This window comes from Triticum urartu, chromosome 4, assembly GCF_003073215.2.
Source record: "Triticum urartu cultivar G1812 chromosome 4, Tu2.1, whole genome shotgun sequence".
NCBI lineage: Eukaryota > Viridiplantae > Streptophyta > Magnoliopsida > Poales > Poaceae > Triticum > Triticum urartu.
In genome coordinates this window covers 54,119,426-54,138,152 of record NC_053025.1, presented here as the reverse complement: position 1 = coordinate 54,138,152, position 18,727 = coordinate 54,119,426, and the positions used below count along the sequence as shown (strand labels likewise).

The following is an 18,727-nucleotide window of genomic DNA, read 5'->3' as shown; positions in this document are numbered from 1 at the left end:
TGAAAGAGAATATCTCACAGTTCGGAATGGAAATTACATGAAGTCCATCAAGGCCCGGAGCCTTTAAAGCACCAATATCAAATAGAGCCCTACGCAATATCAAATAGAGCCCTACGAACATCCTTAAAAAAAATAAGGGGCTAGGAGAGCATTGTTCCCTTCGTGAGAAACCCTCCTCCGAACAAGGGATAAGGCATCTTGATTTGATTCCAAAACTCCACAGTGTATCTCCCGAAACTTCTTAGTGGTTCTGGCATCCCTGTGACTAACACCTTAGTCACTATACCTGCTAGAAGATGTTGGATACTGTAATGTCGAGTGAGCCTAGAGTGTATCTCTCCATCGTTGAAGGGTCAAATCTCAGTCTTGACATATCGTGTACCACATAATAGTTCCATTCCACCTACGACGTGGTAGCTATCTAATTCGAGCGGGAGTCAGAGCTAAAAGGCCCTCCACTCACGTCGATCAAGTTTCTTCTCTGTCTGCTGACTACACGGCAACAAGCCATGTCATCCCCATTTCGGACATAGTCTTAGCGAGGCCTTGCCGAGGGGTGAGGACGCCATGGCTAGTTTACACCTACAATCTTTTTGAGACAACTTATAATTAGTTGTTGCGACTAGGAATTGCGTGTTTGGATATTTAGATTTTCTTTTGTGGGCATTTGGATGTTTAGATTGACAAGGATGCAAAGCAACGCATTCATGTAGATCCAACAACTAGCTAGCCTTACTTATCTCAGTTAACCGAGGCCACGAAACGGATATGCCCATGGAATGCCCGGCACGCAAGTTACATATCTCAATTCATGATCTACGCACCCAATTAATTAAAAATCTACTAAATCCACTCCTAAAGGAAAGAACAACGCGTGCACGGGTGCAACATCACATATTCCACTTTACAACATGCATGCGAAGGTGAGATTGTTCTTGCTGATGGGTAACTAGCACTCTAGCAGCGTATCATATCATAGCATAATGGCATGGCAGTAGTATAACAGCAGTACGTCACACGCAACCCATGTCGATGACACGCGCCCCGCTCCCATTGGCCATGAGCGCCTATTTAGGCGACCACTCCCTTGACCCATCCGTTCACGTGCCACCCTTCCCCCCTGCGCGGCTCCTAGCAAACTCGTCTCGCCATGGCCGTGCTGTCCCACCGCGACGCCGGCATGGTGTTACAGAGGCTGCTTCTGCTGCTGACGGCGTCGTCGTTGCTGCTGGGGGTGGCGGTGCCGGCCCTCGCCGCCGACCCGCCCTTCTCCTGCGGGCCGTCCTCCACCGCGGCGACGCAGGGGTACGCCTTCTGCGACGCGACGCTCCCGGTGGCGCAGCGGGCGGCGGACCTGGTGGCGCGGCTGACGACCGCGGAGAAGGTGGCGCAGCTGGGCGACGAGGCCGCGGGCGTGCCGCGGCTGGGCGTGCCGGCCTACAAGTGGTGGAACGAGGCGCTGCACGGGCTGGCCACCTCCGGCAAGGGCCTCCACTTCAACGGCGCCGTCCGCAGCGCCACCAGCTTCCCGCAGGTCAGCCTCACCGCCGCCGCCTTCGACGACGACCTCTGGTTCCGCATCGGCCAGGTACGTATACGTACGCACGCATAAGCTATCCGTGCTGGCCGGCGCTCGCCGGCTCGTCCGTGAGGCCGGCCGGCGGACTGCTGGCGGTTTCTTTTCGCTTTTTCTCAGCGTAATGGCGTGCGGCAGTTTCATTATGGAATGTTGCGTTGGATCGCTGTCTCGGCAGTTAGTTGTTCGGGTTGGGTTAGGGTCGATCGAATGGGCCCAGGCATCATGCATGCATGCATGCATGCGCGCGTGCATGCGTCCATGCCATGCCATGCATCATGCACCGGCCACTTTCTTTCCTTTCCTGATCCGTGATTTGGGAACAGACAAAGAGCGCGGTTGTTTGTACAGTACGGGATGCTCGTGGGCTAAGGATTTGTTACTCTAGATGCTAGCTTTGTTTTTCAGTTTTAATCTTATTGTTAGTACTCTAAAATACGTCTTTCTAGATATTTTAATAAGTACATTTAAAATCTTTAAAAAGACAAATATTTAGAAACGGAAGGAGTATATATTACCCTTTTGTGCCTCAAAAAGTATATATATTGCCCTCTTGTCAGGTGAGATGATTTTTCATGATTTTGTAGGGCTATTATGGGTTTTTTACTCGTACACTCTAGGAAAGGAATTATAGTGTCCTCAAATCTTCTATTGTGGGTTTTTTACAAACAAAATTCACATGAGATTTTCTCCCAACACCAAAGGACGCGGCAAGAAGAAGAAAAGGCATACTTCCAGATATATTTTGAACAAATGTGATACTCCATACTCAGAGTATATTATTTTTCTGCAAAAAGAGCATACTATATTTTACTTTGAACGAGTAAGATAGGATCTAATCTGTCAAAGTTCTCCATTTGTGCTTACTGTATTTTGGTAGTCGAATTTCCCTTGGTCGACCACGGCTAGGATTTAATACTCATCCTATTAGAGGTAAAGTGGCCGGAGCGTCTTAAAATTAAACCAATGAAGTACGTCCAAATTATCAAATTCCTTCCGTGTTATTCTCCCTAGAAACAAACCCATAGGACAAACTGCCGTGTGTACATTAACACCCGGAGGGCACCTAGAAAAAAGCTATAAGAACATCTTCAGCCGTTGGCCCCCTAGGAGAAGCAAAAAATCGCCCTCTGGAGACGCACCGGCGCTAAACCGCGCACTGGGGGCGTGATGCCCTCCAGTCGCGGCCCCCCATGGGTTTTTAAAATGTTTAAATTCGGCGCAAACACAACGCAAACACGTTCGAGTTCGTTCAAATTTAAACATATTTTATAAAAAAAAAGGAAAAACTATCGGGGGCTACCCCCGCCGTCTCCATCGCCGCCTGCCCACGCGGTTCTACATGCCGAGGAGGCTGTAGAACCGCGTGTCGTCGTCGTCGTCGCCCCCGCCGACGCCTCCGCCGTCCCTGCTGCATCCCTCCCCCGGTTGGCGCGGCGGGTTGGACGGTCCGGGGGCGTCGTCGTTGTCGTCGCTGTCGAGGACCACGACGCCGTGCTCGTCCTCGCGCCCACGCTTGCGGGCGACGATCTCCTCCAGGGCCCGGCGCTGCCGGACCATCTCGTCGCGGAGGTAGTCGTCCCGCGCCCACCGCAGGGCGTCCTCGTCGAAGAAGCCACGCCGGGCTACCTCCTCGTACTCCGGGGGGAGGCCGGGCTCCGGCTTGGGCTCGACGAGGACGAAGCGGCCGGTGGGGGAGGCGTTGTCGCCGATGCGGACGCCGGAGCTGCGGGTGCGCGCGCTGACAGGCGTGCCCTGGGGCTCCGGCTTGACGAGGCGGAGGTGGAGGCAGGGGGAGCCGCCGGACGAGGAGGAGGACCCCCGGTCTCCATGTGCCTCGGGGTCCAGGAGCTTCCCCGATGGCGTGGGAAGGACAGGGGAGCGGGGTACTCGAGGCGCGGCGTGTTGCCGCCCTCGATGTACTCGAGGACGACCTCCAACGTGCGCCCGGGCACGCCCCACCACCGACGCCGGCCGACGGCGTTGAGCCTGCCGGAGGGCTCGACGCCGTTGGTGGCCTCGAGCTGCTCGGCATGACGGCGGCGGAAATAAGGCTCCCAGAGCGGGCTGTTAGGGACGTACCGTGGCCCCTCCCTCGCCGCACGCGGCAGGGACGAGCGGATGCGTGCGACCTCCGCACGCCGCGTCGCGCCGGTGGGTATCGGGGGCACCAGCACGCCGCCGGCGCTGATCCTCCACGCCCCGGGCACCCGCATGTCCGGCGGGACCGGGTACTCGGCCTTGAAAAGGAGGCGAGCCTCGTTCTCGTGAAGATGGCGGCGGCCGAAGCCGTTCGTCGTCGCGCCGTCGCCTGGGAAGCGCTCGGCCATGGGTGTGATGAACTGGAGACGGCGAGAGAGAGGAGAGGGAGGAACGACGACGGCGAGAGAGTGCGAGTCGCCGAGTGCGCTGGGGCGCGTCTTATATAGGCCGAGGCGCCGCCCGTGCGCGAGCCGCCGTGAGTACGCGTGGCGGGCGAGGGAGGGCGAGGGACGCGCGTCATCCGGTCTTCACTGCGCCGCCCGTGAGGCATCAATGGCGCAGGCTGACCGGCGCGGCAGCGCGGCAGCTTTGGCATTGATTCGATGCGGGAAACGAGGCGATGAGGACGACGAAGGGGCGAGAAGAGGGTAGAGTCGCTGACGCGGCGGGCCCGCGGCTGTTTCGCGCCAAAACAGTTCGCCCCGGCGTCCCGGGCGCCCCCGAGTGCGCCGGGTTCGGCCTGGGTCCGCCGACGCTGTTTTCGGCCCAAGCCACCGAAAATCGGGCTCCTGGGACGCGACTGGGTCGATTTTTCGGCATCGATGCAAAAAAACATCTGGGGAGGCCTTTCTGTAGGCGCGGCTGGAGATGCCCTAAAGGGGCAGCACGTGAGCACACCTAGTGCGGTGAGTGCCAACGACAGGGAGAAGAATGTTTGCGCGGGAAAGAAAAGTGGCGCCTTTTTGGTTGTGGGAGGGAAGCCGGCCACATGTGAGCTGAGCCACACACAGATCTGACACGAACAGATCGGGCCTTTCCCACCGTACCCGACCTTTTGGTTACCCTGTTGTCCGTGGGTATGGACTATTGAGCGCGCCCACAATGCCACAAGTTCATGCCTGACGGTACACAGCCCGTGCCTCTTGTTAGCAGGAGCTAGCTGGATCCATGTGCATGTGGTTTGATTCTGGCATGATTAGTTAAAGATGGATTACCGCCGGATCGAGTATGTCGTTAACTCCAAGTTAGAGTTCTACCAACTTTATGTTAGGCCTTCCTGATCACTAATTGTTAGGCCGTATCAAGTCTGCAAAAACAGCTAATCGTTTTAGGTTTGTTCGGTCAAGCACCACTTGCTCAGTCATATATACCGGCAGTTCATGCAAGTGCTCAAGTTGTACTTCCTTTGTTCGGAATTACTATTAGATGTTCTAACAATTTTCTAAATCGGACATATATAGACATGTTTCGATGTGTCTGTCCACTCACTTCAGTTCGTACATAGTCTATATTGAAATACCCAAAACGTCTTTATAACTCGGAGTGGAGGTGGTAGCATACTTTGAGAAAGGTGTCACGAACTTGGTGGCCACCGTGCAATGCAAGTTTGCGTTGCAAGCATGTCTTAATTATTGTACGTGTATCTATGTCTTCTCCTTTTCTTATTACCTTTATTGTTCACTGCGCATTGCCTGGCATGCGAAAGCCATCTCTGGTCGTTGGATCGTCAAGAAAATGACACGTCGGCGTGCGTGCGTGCAGGCGATCGGCAGGGAGGCACGGGCGCTGTACAACCTGGGGCAGGCGGAGGGGCTGACGATGTGGTCCCCGAACGTGAACATCTACCGGGACCCGCGGTGGGGCCGCGGGCAGGAGACCCCGGGGGAGGACCCCACGACGGCGAGCCGCTACGGCGTGGCGTTCGTCAAGGGCCTGCAGGGGAACTCGTCGGCGTCGCTGCTGCAGACGTCGGCGTGCTGCAAGCACGCCACAGCCTACGACCTGGAGGACTGGGGCGGCGTGGCCCGCTACAACTTCGACGCGAGGGTGACGGCGCAGGACCTGGAGGACACGTACAACCCGCCGTTCCGGAGCTGCGTGGTGGACGGCGGGGCCAGCTGCGTCATGTGCGCCTACACCGGCATCAACGGCGTCCCCGCCTGCGCCAACTCCGGCCTCCTCACCAACACCGTCAGGGGCGACTGGGGCCTCGACGGGTACCGACTGTGATATTTTGTTTGTTTCCAAGTCACATGCGTGCGGTCGTCTTCACGCGCTACTGATGCTGTCATGGTCTTTTTTTGGTTGCGTGCGTGCGTGCGTGCGTGCAGGTACATCGCCTCCGACTGCGACGCCGTGGCCATCATGCGTGACGCGCAGCGGTACGCGCCCACGCCCGAGGACGCGGTCGCACTCGCGCTCAAGGCCGGTACGTAACCATCACTAAACCGCCTTGCATGGATTTGCATTTGTTCAGTGAACACACGACTAAAACTCATCCACTTTCCCGACCTGTCAATTCTACTCTGGCTTCTACGTACAAGATACTACTGGAGCAGTTCACTAGTTGGAGTATTGGACCCCGGTTTGGCTTTAAAACGATAGTGATCCGACAGATTTTTTTGTGCGTCTCAGGATTGGACATCGACTGTGGGACCTACATGCAGCAGCACGCGGCGGCCGCCATGCAGCAGGGCAAGATCACGGAGGACGACATCGACAAGGCGCTCAAGAACCTCTTCGCCGTCCGGATGCGCCTGGGCCACTTCGACGGCGACCCCAGGGCCAACGTCTACGGCGGCCTCAACGCCGCCGACATCTGCACCCCGGACCACAGGTCACTCGCCCTCGACGCCGCGCAGGACGGCATCGTCCTCCTCAAGAACGACGCCGGCGTCCTCCCGCTCGACCGGGCCGCCGTCGCCTCCGCCGCCGTCATCGGCCCCAACGCCAACAACGCCGGCCTGCTCATCGGCAACTACTTCGGCCCGCCGTGCGAGTCCGTCACGCCGCTCAAGGGGGTCCAGGCCTACGTCAAGGACGTCAGGTTCCTGGCAGGGTGCCGCTCGGCGGCCTGCGACGTGGCCGACACGGACGAGGCGGCCACGCTGGCGGGCTCGTCCGACTACGTGCTCCTCTTCATGGGGCTCAGCCAGCAGCAGGAGAGCGAAGGGCGCGACAGGACCAGCCTGCTGCTCCCAGGGCAGCAGCAGAGCCTCATCACCGCCGTCGCCGACGCCGCCAAGAGGCCCGTCATCCTCGTGCTCCTCACGGGCGGGCCGGTGGACGTGACCTTCGCCAAGACCAACCCCAAGATCGGCGCCATCCTCTGGGCCGGATACCCCGGCCAGGCCGGCGGGCTCGCCATCGCCAGGGTGCTCTTCGGCGACCACAACCCCGGCGGGAGGCTGCCGGTGACCTGGTACCCGGAGGAGTTCACCAAGGTGCCCATGACCGACATGCGGATGCGCGCCGACCCGGCCACCGGCTACCCCGGCCGGAGCTACCGCTTCTACCAGGGAGAGACCGTCTACAAGTTTGGCTACGGCCTCAGCTACTCCAGCTACTCTCGCCGGCTGGTCTCATCCGGCGCCCCCAACACGGACTTGCTCGCAGGCCTGAGCACAATGCCATCGCCAGCGGCGGAACAAGGCGTCGCGAGCTACCACGTCGAACATATTGGCCCACAACGGTGCGAGCAGCTCAGGTTCCCGGCCGTGGTCGAGGTGGAAAACCACGGCCCCATGGACGGCAAGCACTCGGTGCTCGTGTACCTCCGGTGGGCCAACGCAACCGCCGGCCGGCCGAAGAAGCAGCTCATCGGGTTCAGGAGACAGCACCTCAAGGCAGGAGAGAAGGCCAGACTCACATTTGACATCAGCCCGTGTGAGCATTTCAGCAGGGTGAGGAAGGATGGCAACAAGGTGGTAGACAGAGGGTCTCATTTCCTCATGGTTGACAAGCATGAGATGGAGATTACATTCGAGGTTTGATCGATCTCTAGATTGATTGATTGATTTGCAGGGAAGGGGTAGAGGTGGATACATAGAGTGTAATTCCCCCCATTCTGGTAGTATAATTTATATTTGCATTGGTGTGAGTTGAGTACCCTTGGAAACTAGGCTGTTGTAAGGGATGATGGGTTCGCCGCTTCTTCAAATAAAGATAAAGATAAGATCAGTTAGTCCAACAAAAAGACATGTCTTTTTTTTCCTCAATGAGAATGTCATGCACATGTCAATTTTGATAACTGATTGTATCACTTCACAAACACCAACTAGCCTTAAATATAACCAGGCTTGTACCAAATTAACAGTCAAATAAGCACCCAGTTGAGACCATTCTAGTTTGTGAAATACAGAACTGTACAGACTAGGGAGAATGCCATGCACATGTCAATTGTGATAATTGATTGTATCACTTCACAAACAAAATATAATCAGGCTTGTACCAAACTAACAGATATGCACCTAGTTGACCATTCTAGTTTGTGAAATACATAACTGTACAGACTAGAGAGGGCAAAACACCAATTGCTGTATTATTATGCTATATAAATAGGACTGTGCTAACGACCAGTCGGGCAAAACACCAATTGCTGTATTATTATGCTATATAAATAGGACTGTGCTAACGACCAGTCGACTGGTCGTTAGCGACAGATCCGCACGATTAGTTCCTGCGTGATCGCTATCTTCCCACGCTCGCTTTCCACTGATTTTTTTCCTTCTCTCAAAAACCATGGTAAATCGCTAGTGGTTTTTTCTGGTTTTTCACCGCATAATATGAAAATAAAATAAAAGTGCTTGTATCACTTCACAAACAAAATATAATCAGGCTTGTACCAAACTAACAGATATGCACCTAGTTGACCATTCTAGTTTGTGAAATACATAACTGTACAGACTAGAGAGGGCAAAACACCAATTGCTGTATTATTATGCTATATAAATAGGACTGTGCTAACGACCAGTCGACTGGTCGTTAGCGACAGATCCGCACGATTAGTTCCGCTATCTTTCCACGCTCGCTTTCCACTGATTTTTTTTTCTTCTTTCAAAAACCGTGGTAAATCGCTAGTGGTTTTTTCTGGTTTTTCACCGCATAATATGAAAATAAAATAAAAGTGCTTGAAAGAGGATTCGAACCTAGGTCTATGCAATACCTATTTTTCTGGTTTTTCACCGCATAATATGAAAATAAAATAAAAGTGCTTGAAAGAGGATTCAAACCTAGGTCTATGCAATACCTATTGAGCCTAATAACCAACTAAGCCACCTTTTTTTGTTGTCTATTTTAGGTAAACAATGTTATTTGAACCTTTCTTATTTCTGCCATATCAGAAAAAAAAATAAAGTTTGGGTTGGTAACTTTGGCATGACCAGCGTGATAATTAGGGTATGAGCAACATGATGACTATACCATGATAAGGCTGATAACTACAGTACAAGAAGGTTAAGGCATGAGGAAGTATGGTAATTTAACACATAAATTACCGATGAAAATGTTTAAAAAAAAATTCCCTTGGATGAAAGATACCATGGTGTTTAAAACATAAGATATTAGTTATCAAATCTGTGATGTATACATTATCATGCTTTTTATATATAAATTACCGGGTGTATATTTTTCAACAATAAAATTTCATGTCAAAAATTATAATGGCGTTTGTATGTGAGTTATCAGCTTAGTATGTGTCTATTAACAAGCTATTTACATATAAATTACCGGGGTTGCCCCCCCCACCCCTCGCCACAGTCGCCACATTTACCAGGGTCGGGTACATAAATTATCAAGTCTGCGATGTGTGAGTTATCATGTTATTTGCAAAAGAGTTATCGTGGTATGATTCAACAACTCCTCCCACCCTACCCCAGCCGATAAAGTTATCAGGGTTGGGTACATAATTTATCATTTCTACGATGTGTGACTTATCATGTTATTTGCATAGAAGTTATCGTGGTATGTTTCAGTGACTCTCCCCCCCAACCCCAACCCCACCGACAAAGTTACCAGGACTGGGTACATAATTTAATGTCTATGATGTGTGAGTTATCATATTATTTGCATAGAAGTTATCGTGGTATGTTTCAACGACTCCCCCACTCCGGCCCCTCCGACAAAGTTACCAGGACTGGTACATAATTTATCATGTTTACGATGTGTGAGTTATCATGTTATTTGCATAGAAGTTACCGTCGTACGTTTCAACGACACCCCCACCCCGACACCAAGACAAAGTTATCAGGTCTACCATGTATGAGTTATCATGTTATTTGCACAGAAGTTACCGTGGCATGTTTCAGCGACTTGCCCCACCCCCATCCTCGCCGACCAAGTTATCAGGACCGGGGTACATAAGTTATCAGGTCCGCCATGTTTGAATTATCATGTTATTTGCACAGAAGTGACCATGGCATGTCTCAGCGACTTGCCCCAGCCCCACCCTCGCCGACCAAGTTATCAGGACCGGGGTACATAAGTTATCAGGTCTGGCATGTTTGAGTTATCATGTTATTTGCACAGAAGTTATCATGGTATGTTTCAACAACTCCCCCACCCTCACCCTCACCGACAAAGTTTTTAGGACCGAGGTACATAAGTTATCAGGTCTATGAAATTTGAGTTACCATGTTATTCACACGAAAGTATACACAAAAGTTACGGAGGATATTTCATCACCAACCCCCACGTTGGTAGTTGGAAATATGCCCTAGAGGCAATAATAAATTAGTTATTATTATATTTCCTTGTTCATGATAATCGTTTATTATCCATGCTAGAATTGTATTGATAGGAAACTCAGATACATGTGTGGATACATAGACAACACCATGTCCCTAGTAAGCCTCTAGTTGACTAGCTCGTTGATCAATAGATGGTTACGGTTTCCTGACCATGGACATTGGATGTCGTTGATAACGGGATCACATCATTAGGAGAATGATGTGATGGACAAGACCCAATCCTAAGCCTAGCACAAAGATCGTGTAGTTCGTATGCTAAAGCTTTTCTAATGTCAAGTATCATTTCCTTAGACCATGAGATTGTGCAACTCCCGGATACGTAGGAATACTTTGGGTGTGCCAAACGTCACAACGTAACTGGGTGGCTATAAAGGTACACTACAGGTATCTCCGAAAGTGTCTGTTGGGTTGGCACGAATCGAGACTGGGATTTGTCACTCCGTGAACGGAGAGGTATCTCTGGGCCCACTCGGTAGGACATCATCATAATGTGCACAATGTGATCAAGGAGTTGATCACGGGATGATGTGTTACGGAACGAGTAAAAGACTTGCCGGTAACGAGATTGAACAAGGTATCGGGATACCGACGATCGAATCTCGGGCAAGTAACGTACCGCTACAAAGGGAATTGTATACGTGGATCGAATCCTCGACATCGTGGTTCATCCGATGAGATCATCGTGGAACATGTGGGACCAACATGGGTATCCAGATCCCGCTGTTGGTTATTGACCGTAGAACGTCTCGGTCATGTCTGCATGGTTCCCGAACCCGTAGGGTCTACACACTTAAGGTTCGATGACTAGGGTTATAAAGGAATTTGTATGGTTGGGGAACGTTGCAGAAAACAAAAAATTTCCTACGGTTTCACCAAGATCCATCTATGAGTTCATCTAGCAACGATGAGATTGCATCTACATACCTTTGTAGATCACCGCGGAAGCGTTCAAAGAACGGGGATGAGGAAGTCGTACTCGACGTGATCCAAATCACCGGAGATCCTAGCGCCGAACGGACGGCACCTCCGTTCAACACACGTACGTCAGCGTGACGTCTCCTCCTTCTTGATTCAGCAAGGGGGAAGGAGAGGTTGATGAAGATCCAGCAGCACGACGGCGTGGTGGTGGATGCAGGGCGTCACAGTAGCAGGGCTTCGCCGTATACTAGCGAGAGAGAGAGGTGTAGCAGGGGAGAGGGAGGCGCCAAGACTCAAGTGGCTGGCCCCCTCCCTCCCCCCCTTTATATAGGCTCCCCTAGGGGGGCGCCGGCCCTAGGAGATGGGATCTCCTAGGGGGGCGGCGGCCAAGGGTGGAGTAGCCCCCAAGGCAAGGTGGGGCGCCCCCCCACCCCTAGGGTTCCAACCCTAGGCGCATGGGGTGGGCCTAGGGGGGCGCACCAGCCCACTATGGGCTGGTTCCCCTCCCCACTTTGGCCCATGGGGCCCTCCGGGATGGGTGGCCCCACCCGGTGGACCCCCGGGACCCTTCCGGTGGTCCCGGTACAATACCGGTGACCCCGAAACTCTCCCGATGGCCGAAACTGCACTTCCTATATATAATTCTTCACCTCCGGACCATTCCGGAACTCCTCGTGACGTCCGATCTCATCCGGGACTCCGAACAACTTTCGGGTTACTGCATACATATCTCTACAACCCTAGCGTCACCGAACCTTAAGTGTGTAGACCCTACGGGTTCGGGAGACACGTAGACATGACCGAGATGGCTCTCCGGTCAATAACCAACAGCGGGATCTGGATACCCATGTTGGCTCCCACATGCTCCTCGATGATCTCATCGGATGAACCACGATGTCGAGGATTCAAGCAACCCCGTATACAATTCCCTTTGTCAATCGTACGTTACTTGCCCGAGATTCGATCGTCGGTATCCCAATACCTCGTTCAATCTCGTTACCGGCAAGTCACTTTACTCGTACCGTAATGCATGATCCCGTGACCAGACACTTGGTCACTTTGAGCTCATTATGATGATGCATTACCGAGTGGGCCCAGAGATACCTCTCCGTCATACGGAGTGACAAATCCCAGTCTTGATCCGTGTCAACCCAACAGACACTTTCGGAGATACCCGTAGTATACCTTTATAGTCACCCAGTTACGTTGTGACGTTTGGTATACCCAGAGCACTCCTACGGTATCCGGGAGTTACACGATCTCATGGTCTAAGGAAAAGATACTTGACGTTGGAAAAACTCTAGCAAACGAACTATACGATCTTGTGATATGTTTAGGATTGGGTCTTGTCCATCACATCATTCTCCTAATGATGTGATCCCGTTATCAATGACATCCCCATGTCCATAGTCAGGAAACCATGACTATCTGTTGATCAACGAGCTAGTCAACTAGAGGCTTACTAGGGACATGTTGGTGTCTGTGTATTCACACATGTATTACGATTTCTGGATAACACAATTATAGCATGAATAAAAGACAATTATCATGAACAGGGAAATATAATAATAATCCTTTTATTATTGCCTCTAGGGCATATTTCCAACAGTCTCCCACTTGCACTAGAGTCAATAATCTAGTTACATTGTGATGAATCGAACACCCATGGAATGCTGGTGTTGATCATGTTTTGCTCTAGGGAGAGGTTTAGTCAATGGATCTGCTACATTCAGGTCCGTATGCACTTTACAAATATCTATGTCTCCATCTTGAACATTTTCACGAATGGAGTTGAAGCGACGCTTGATGTGCCTGGTCTTCTTGTGAAACCTGGGCTCCTTGGCAAGTGCAAGAGCTCCAGTGTTGTCACAGAAGAGTTTGACTGGCCCCGACGCATTGGGTATGACTCCTAGGTCGGTGATGAACTCCTTCACCCAAATTGCTTCATGCGCTGCCTCCGAGGCTGCCATGTACTCCGCTTCACATGTAGATCCCGCCACGACGCTCTGCTTGCAACTGCACCAGCTTACTGCCCCACCATTCAAAATATACACGTATCCGGTTTGTGACTTAGAGTCATCCAGATCTGTGTCGAAGCTAGCGTCGACGTAACCCTTTACGACGAGCTCTTCGTCACCTCCATAAACGAGAAACATTTCCTTAGTCCTTTTCAGGTACTTCAGGATATTCTTGACCGCTGTCCAGTGTTCCTTGCCGGGATTACTTTGGTACCTTCCTACCAAACTTACGGCAAGGTTTACATCAGGTCTGGTACACAGCATGGCATACATAATAGAACCTATGGCTGAGGCATAGGGGATGACACTCATCTCTTCTATATCTTCTGCCATGGTCGGACATTGAGCTGAGCTCAATTTCACACCTTGCAACACAGGCAAGAACCCCTTCTTAGACTGATCCATATTGAACTTCTTCAATATCTTATCAAGGTATGTGCTTTGTGAAAGACCTATGAGGCGTCTTGATCTATCTCTATAGATCTTGATGCCTAATATATAAGAAGCTTCTCCAAGGTCCTTCATTGAAAAACTCTTATTCAAGTAGGCCTTAATGCTGTCCAAAAGCTCTATATCATTTCCCATCAAAAGTATGTCATCTATAATATGAGAAATGCTACAGAGCTCCCACTCACTTTCTTGTAAACGCAGACTTCTCCATAAGTCTGCATAAACCCAAACGCTTTGATCATCTCATCAAAGCGAATGTTCCAACTCCGAGATGCTTGCACCAGCCCATAAATCGAGCGTTGGAGCTTGCACACCTTGTCAGCATTCTTAGGATCGACAAAACCTTCCGGCTGCATCATATACAGTTCTTCCTTAAGATAACCGTTAAGGAATGCCGTTTTGACATCCATTTGCCATATCTCATAATCATAGTATGTGGCAATTGCTAACATGATTCGGACGGACTTCAGCTTTGCTACGGGAGATAATGTCTCATCGTAGTCAACCCCTTGAACTTGTCGATAACCCTTAGCGACAAGCCTAGCTTTATAGATGGTCACATTACCATCCGCGCCTGTCTTCTTCTTAAAGATCCATTTATTTTCTATGGCTCGCCGATCATCGGGAATGTCAGTCAAAGTCCATACTTCGTTTTCATACATGGATCCTATCTCGGATTTCATGGCTTCCAGCCATTTGTCGAAATCCGGGCCCGCCATCGCATCTTCATAGTTCGAAGGTTCACCGTTGTCTAACAACATGATTTCCAAGACAGGGTTGCCGTACCACTCTGGTGAGGAACGGGTCCTTGTGGACCTTCGAAGTTCAGTAGGAGCTTGATCAGAAGTATCTTGATCATCATTAACTTCCTCTCTAATTGGTGCAGGCACCACATGAACATTTTCCTGAGTTGCGCCACTTTCTGGTTCAAGAGGCAATACTTCATCAAGTTCTACTTTCCTCCCACTTACTTCTTTCGAGAGAAACTCCTTCTCTAGAAAGGATCCATTCTTGGCAACAAAGATCTTGCCTTCGGATCTGAGGTAGAAGGTATACCCAATAGTTTCTTTAGGGTATCCTATGAAAACGCATTTTTCTGACTTGGGTTCGAGCTTTTCAGGTTGAAGTTTCTTGACATAAGCATCGCATCCCCAAACTTTTAGAAACGACAGCTTAGGCTTCTTCCCAAGCCATAATTCATACGGTTCGTCTCAACGGATTTCGACGGAGCCCTATTTAAAGTGAATGCGGCAGTCTCTAAAGCATAGCCCCAAAATGACAGCGGTAAATCAGTAAGAGACATCATAGATCACACCATATCTAATAGAGTGCGATTACGACGTTCGGACACACCATTACGCTGAGGTGTTCCAGGCGGCGTGAGTTGTGAAACTATTCCACATTTTCTTAAGTGTGTACGAAATTCGTGACTCAAGTATTCTCCTCCATGATCTGATCGCAAAAACTTGATTTTTTGTCACGTTGATTCTCAACCTCACTCTGAAATTCCTTGAACTTTTCAAAGGTTTCAGACTTGTGTTTCATTAAGTAGATATACCCATATCTACTCAAGTCATCAGTGAGGGTGAGAACATAACGATAGCCACCACGAGCCTCAACACTCATTGGACCGCACACATCAGTATGTATGATTTCCAATAGGTTGGTTGCTCGCTCCATTGTTCCTGAGAACGGAGTCTTGGTCATCTTACCCATGAGGCATGGTTCGCACGTGTCAAATAATTCGTAATCAAGAGACTCTAAAAGTCCATCTGTATGGAGCTTCTTCATGCGTTTGACACCTATGTGACTAAGGCGGCAGTGCCACAAGTATGTGGGACTATCATTATCAACCTTACATCTTTTGACATTCACACTATGAATATGTGTAGCATTACGCTCGAGATTCATTAAGAATAAACCATTCACCATAGGAGCATGACCATAAAACATATCTCTCATATAAATAAAACAACCATTATTGTCGGATTTAAATGAGTAGCCATCTCGTATTAAACGAGATCCTGATACAATGTTCATGCTCAAACTTGGCACTAAATAACAATTATTGAGGTTCAAAACTAATCCCGTAGGTAAATGTAGAGGTAGCGTGCCGACGGCGATCACATCGACCTTGGAACCATTCCCGACGCGCATCGTCACCTCGTCCTTCGCCAATCTCCGCTTATTCCGCAGCTCCTGCTTTGAGTTACAAATGTGAGCAACTGCACCGGTATCAAATACCCAGGAGCTACTACGAGTATTGGTAAGGTACACATCAATTACATGTATATCACATATACCTTTCGTTTTGCCGGCCTTCTTGTCCGCTAAGTATTTGGGGCAGTTTCGCTTCCAGTGACCACTTCCCTTGCAATAAAAACACTCAGTCTCGGGCTTGGGTCCATTCTTTGGCTTCTTCCCGGCAGCTTGCTTACCGGGCGCGGCAACTCCCTTGCCGTCCTTCTTGAAGTTCTTCTTACCCTTGCCTTTCTTGAACTTAGTGGTTTTATTCACCATCAACACTTGATGGTCCTTTTTGACTTCTACCTCTGCTGATTTCAGCATTGCAAATACTTCAGGAATGGTCTTTTCCATCCCCTGCATATTGAAGTTCATCACAAAGCTCTTGTAGCTTGGTGGAAGCGACTGGAGGATTCTGCCAATGACCGCGTCATCCGGGAGATTAACTCCCAGCTGAGTCAAGCGGTTATGTAACCCAGACATAGTGAGTATGTGCTCACTGACAGAACTATTTTCCTCCATCTTACAACTGAAGAACTTGTCGGAGACTTCATATCTCTCGACCCGGGCATGAGCTTGGAAAACCATTTTCAGCTCTTCGAACATCTCATATGCTCCGTGTTGCTCAAAACGCTTTTGGAGCCCCGGTTCTAAGCTGTAAAGCATGCCGCACTAAACGAGGGAGTAATCATCAGCACGTGTCTACCAAGCGTTCATAACGTCTTGGTTCTGTGGGACGGGTGCGTCACCTAGCGGTGCTTCTAGGACATAATCTTTCTTGGCAGCTATGAGGATGATCCTCAGGTTCCGGACCCAGTCCGTATAGTTGCTGCCATCGTCTTTCAGCTTGGTTTTCTCTAGGAACGCGTTGAAGTTGAGGACAACGTTGGCCATTTGATCTACAAGACATATTGTAAAGATTTTAGACTAAGTTCATGATAATTAAGTTCATCTAATCAAATTATTCAATGAACTCCCACTTAGATAGACATCCCTCCAGTCATCTAAGTATAACATGATCCGAGTTGACTAGGCCGTGTCCGATCATCACGTGAGACGGACTAGTTAACATCGGTGAACATCTTCATGTTGATCGTATCTTCTATACGACTCATGCTCGACCTTTCGGTCTTCTGTGTTCCGAGGCCATGTCTGTACATGCTAGGCTTGTCAAGTCAACCTAAGTGTATTGCGTGTGTAAATCTGTCTTACACCCGTTGTATGTGAACGTTGGAATCTATCACACCCGATCATCACGTGGTGCTTCGGAACAACGAACTGTCGCAACGGTGCACAGTTAGGGGGAACACTTTCTTGAAATTATTATGAGGGATCATCTTATTTACTACCACCGTTCTAAGTAAACAAGATGCAAAAACATGATAAACATCACATGCAATCAAATAATAATAGTGACATGATATGGCCAATATCACATAGCTCCTTTTATCTCCATCTTGGGGTCCATGATCATCTTGTCACCGGCATGACACCATGATCTCCATCATCATGATCTCCATCATCGTGTCTCCATGAAGTTGCTCGCCAACTATTACTTCTACTACTATGGCTAACGCGTTTAGCAATAAAGTAAAGTAATTTACATGGCGTTTCTCAATGACACGCAGGTCATACAAAAAATAAAGACAACTCCTATGGCTCCTGCCGGTTGTCATACTCATCGACATGCAAGTCGTGATTCCTATTACAAGAACATGATCTCATACATCACATATATATCATTCATCATTCATCACAACTTTGGCCATATCACATCACAAATCATTTGCTGCAAAAACAAGTTAGATGTCCTCTAATTGTTGTTGCAAGTTTTACGTGGCTGCAAAAGGGTTCTAGCAAGAACGTTTTCTTACCTACGTAATAGCCACAACGTGATTTGTCAACTTCTATTTACCCTTCATAAGGACCCTTTTCATCGAATCCGCTCCAACTAAAGTGGGAGAGACAGACACCCGCTAGCCACCTTATGCAACTAGTGCATGTCAGTCGGTGGAACCAGTCTCACGTAAGCGTACGTGTAAGGTCGGTCCGGGCCGCTTCATCCCACAATACCGCTGAAGCAAGATAAGACTAGTAGCGGCAAGAAAGTTGACAACATCTACGCCCACAACAAATTGTGTTCTACTCGTGCAAGGAGAACTACGCATAGACCTAGCTCATGATGCCACTGTTGGGGAACGTTGCAGAAAACAAAAAAAATTCCTACGGTTTCACCAAGATCCATCTATGAGTTCATCTAGCAACGAGTGATTGGATTGCATCTACATACCTTTGTAGATCACGCGCGGAAGCGTTCAAAGAACGGGGATGAGGAAGACGTACTCGACATGATCCAAATCACCGGAGATCCTAGCGCCGAACGGACTGCACCTCCGTGTTCAACACACGTACGGTCAGCGTGACGTCTCCTCCTTCTTGATCCAGCAAGGGGGGGAGGAGAGGTTGATGAAGATCCAGCAGCACGACGGCGTGGTGGTGGATGCAGGGCGTCACAGTAGCAGGGCTTCGCCGTATACTGCGAGAGAGAGAGAGAGGTGTAGCAGGGGAGAGGGAGGCGCCAAGACTCAAGGTATGGCTGCCTCCTCCCTCCCCCCCTTTATATAGGCTCCCTTAGGGGGGCGCCGGCCCTAGGAGATGGGATCTCCTAGGGGGGCGGCGGCCAAGGATGGAGTAGCCCCCAAGGCAAGGTGGGCCCCCCCACCCCTAGGGTTCCAACCCTAGGCGCATGAGGTGGGCCTAAGGGGGCGCACCAGCCCACTATGGGCTGGTTC

At 50.1% G+C, this 18,727-nt stretch overlaps 1 protein-coding gene across 1 annotated transcript; it reads left to right on the top strand.

Moving 5' to 3' along the window:
* Positions 1-1,109: 1,109 nt before the first annotated feature.
* Positions 1,110-7,649, top strand: LOC125550613 (probable beta-D-xylosidase 7). The gene is made up of 4 exons (XM_048713638.1): positions 1,110-1,588; positions 5,321-5,775; positions 5,890-5,987; positions 6,194-7,649. Exons 1-4 carry the CDS (start codon positions 1,151-1,153, stop codon positions 7,549-7,551), a joined length of 2,349 nt encoding a protein of 782 aa, XP_048569595.1. The 5' UTR covers positions 1,110-1,150; the 3' UTR covers positions 7,552-7,649.
* The last annotated feature ends 11,078 nt before the right edge of the window (positions 7,650-18,727 follow it).

Excerpts from the sequence above, each read along its gene's own strand:
- LOC125550613 (XM_048713638.1), top strand. The coding sequence starts at position 1,151 with ATGGCCGTGCTGTCCCACCGCGACGCCGGCATGGTGTTACAGAGGCTG. Across the intron at positions 1,589-5,320 it reads TCTGGTTCCGCATCGGCCAG|GCGATCGGCAGGGAGGCACG; the intron begins GTACGTATACGT and ends GCGTGCGTGCAG. Across the intron at positions 5,988-6,193 it reads CGCACTCGCGCTCAAGGCCG|GATTGGACATCGACTGTGGG; the intron begins GTACGTAACCAT and ends TGTGCGTCTCAG.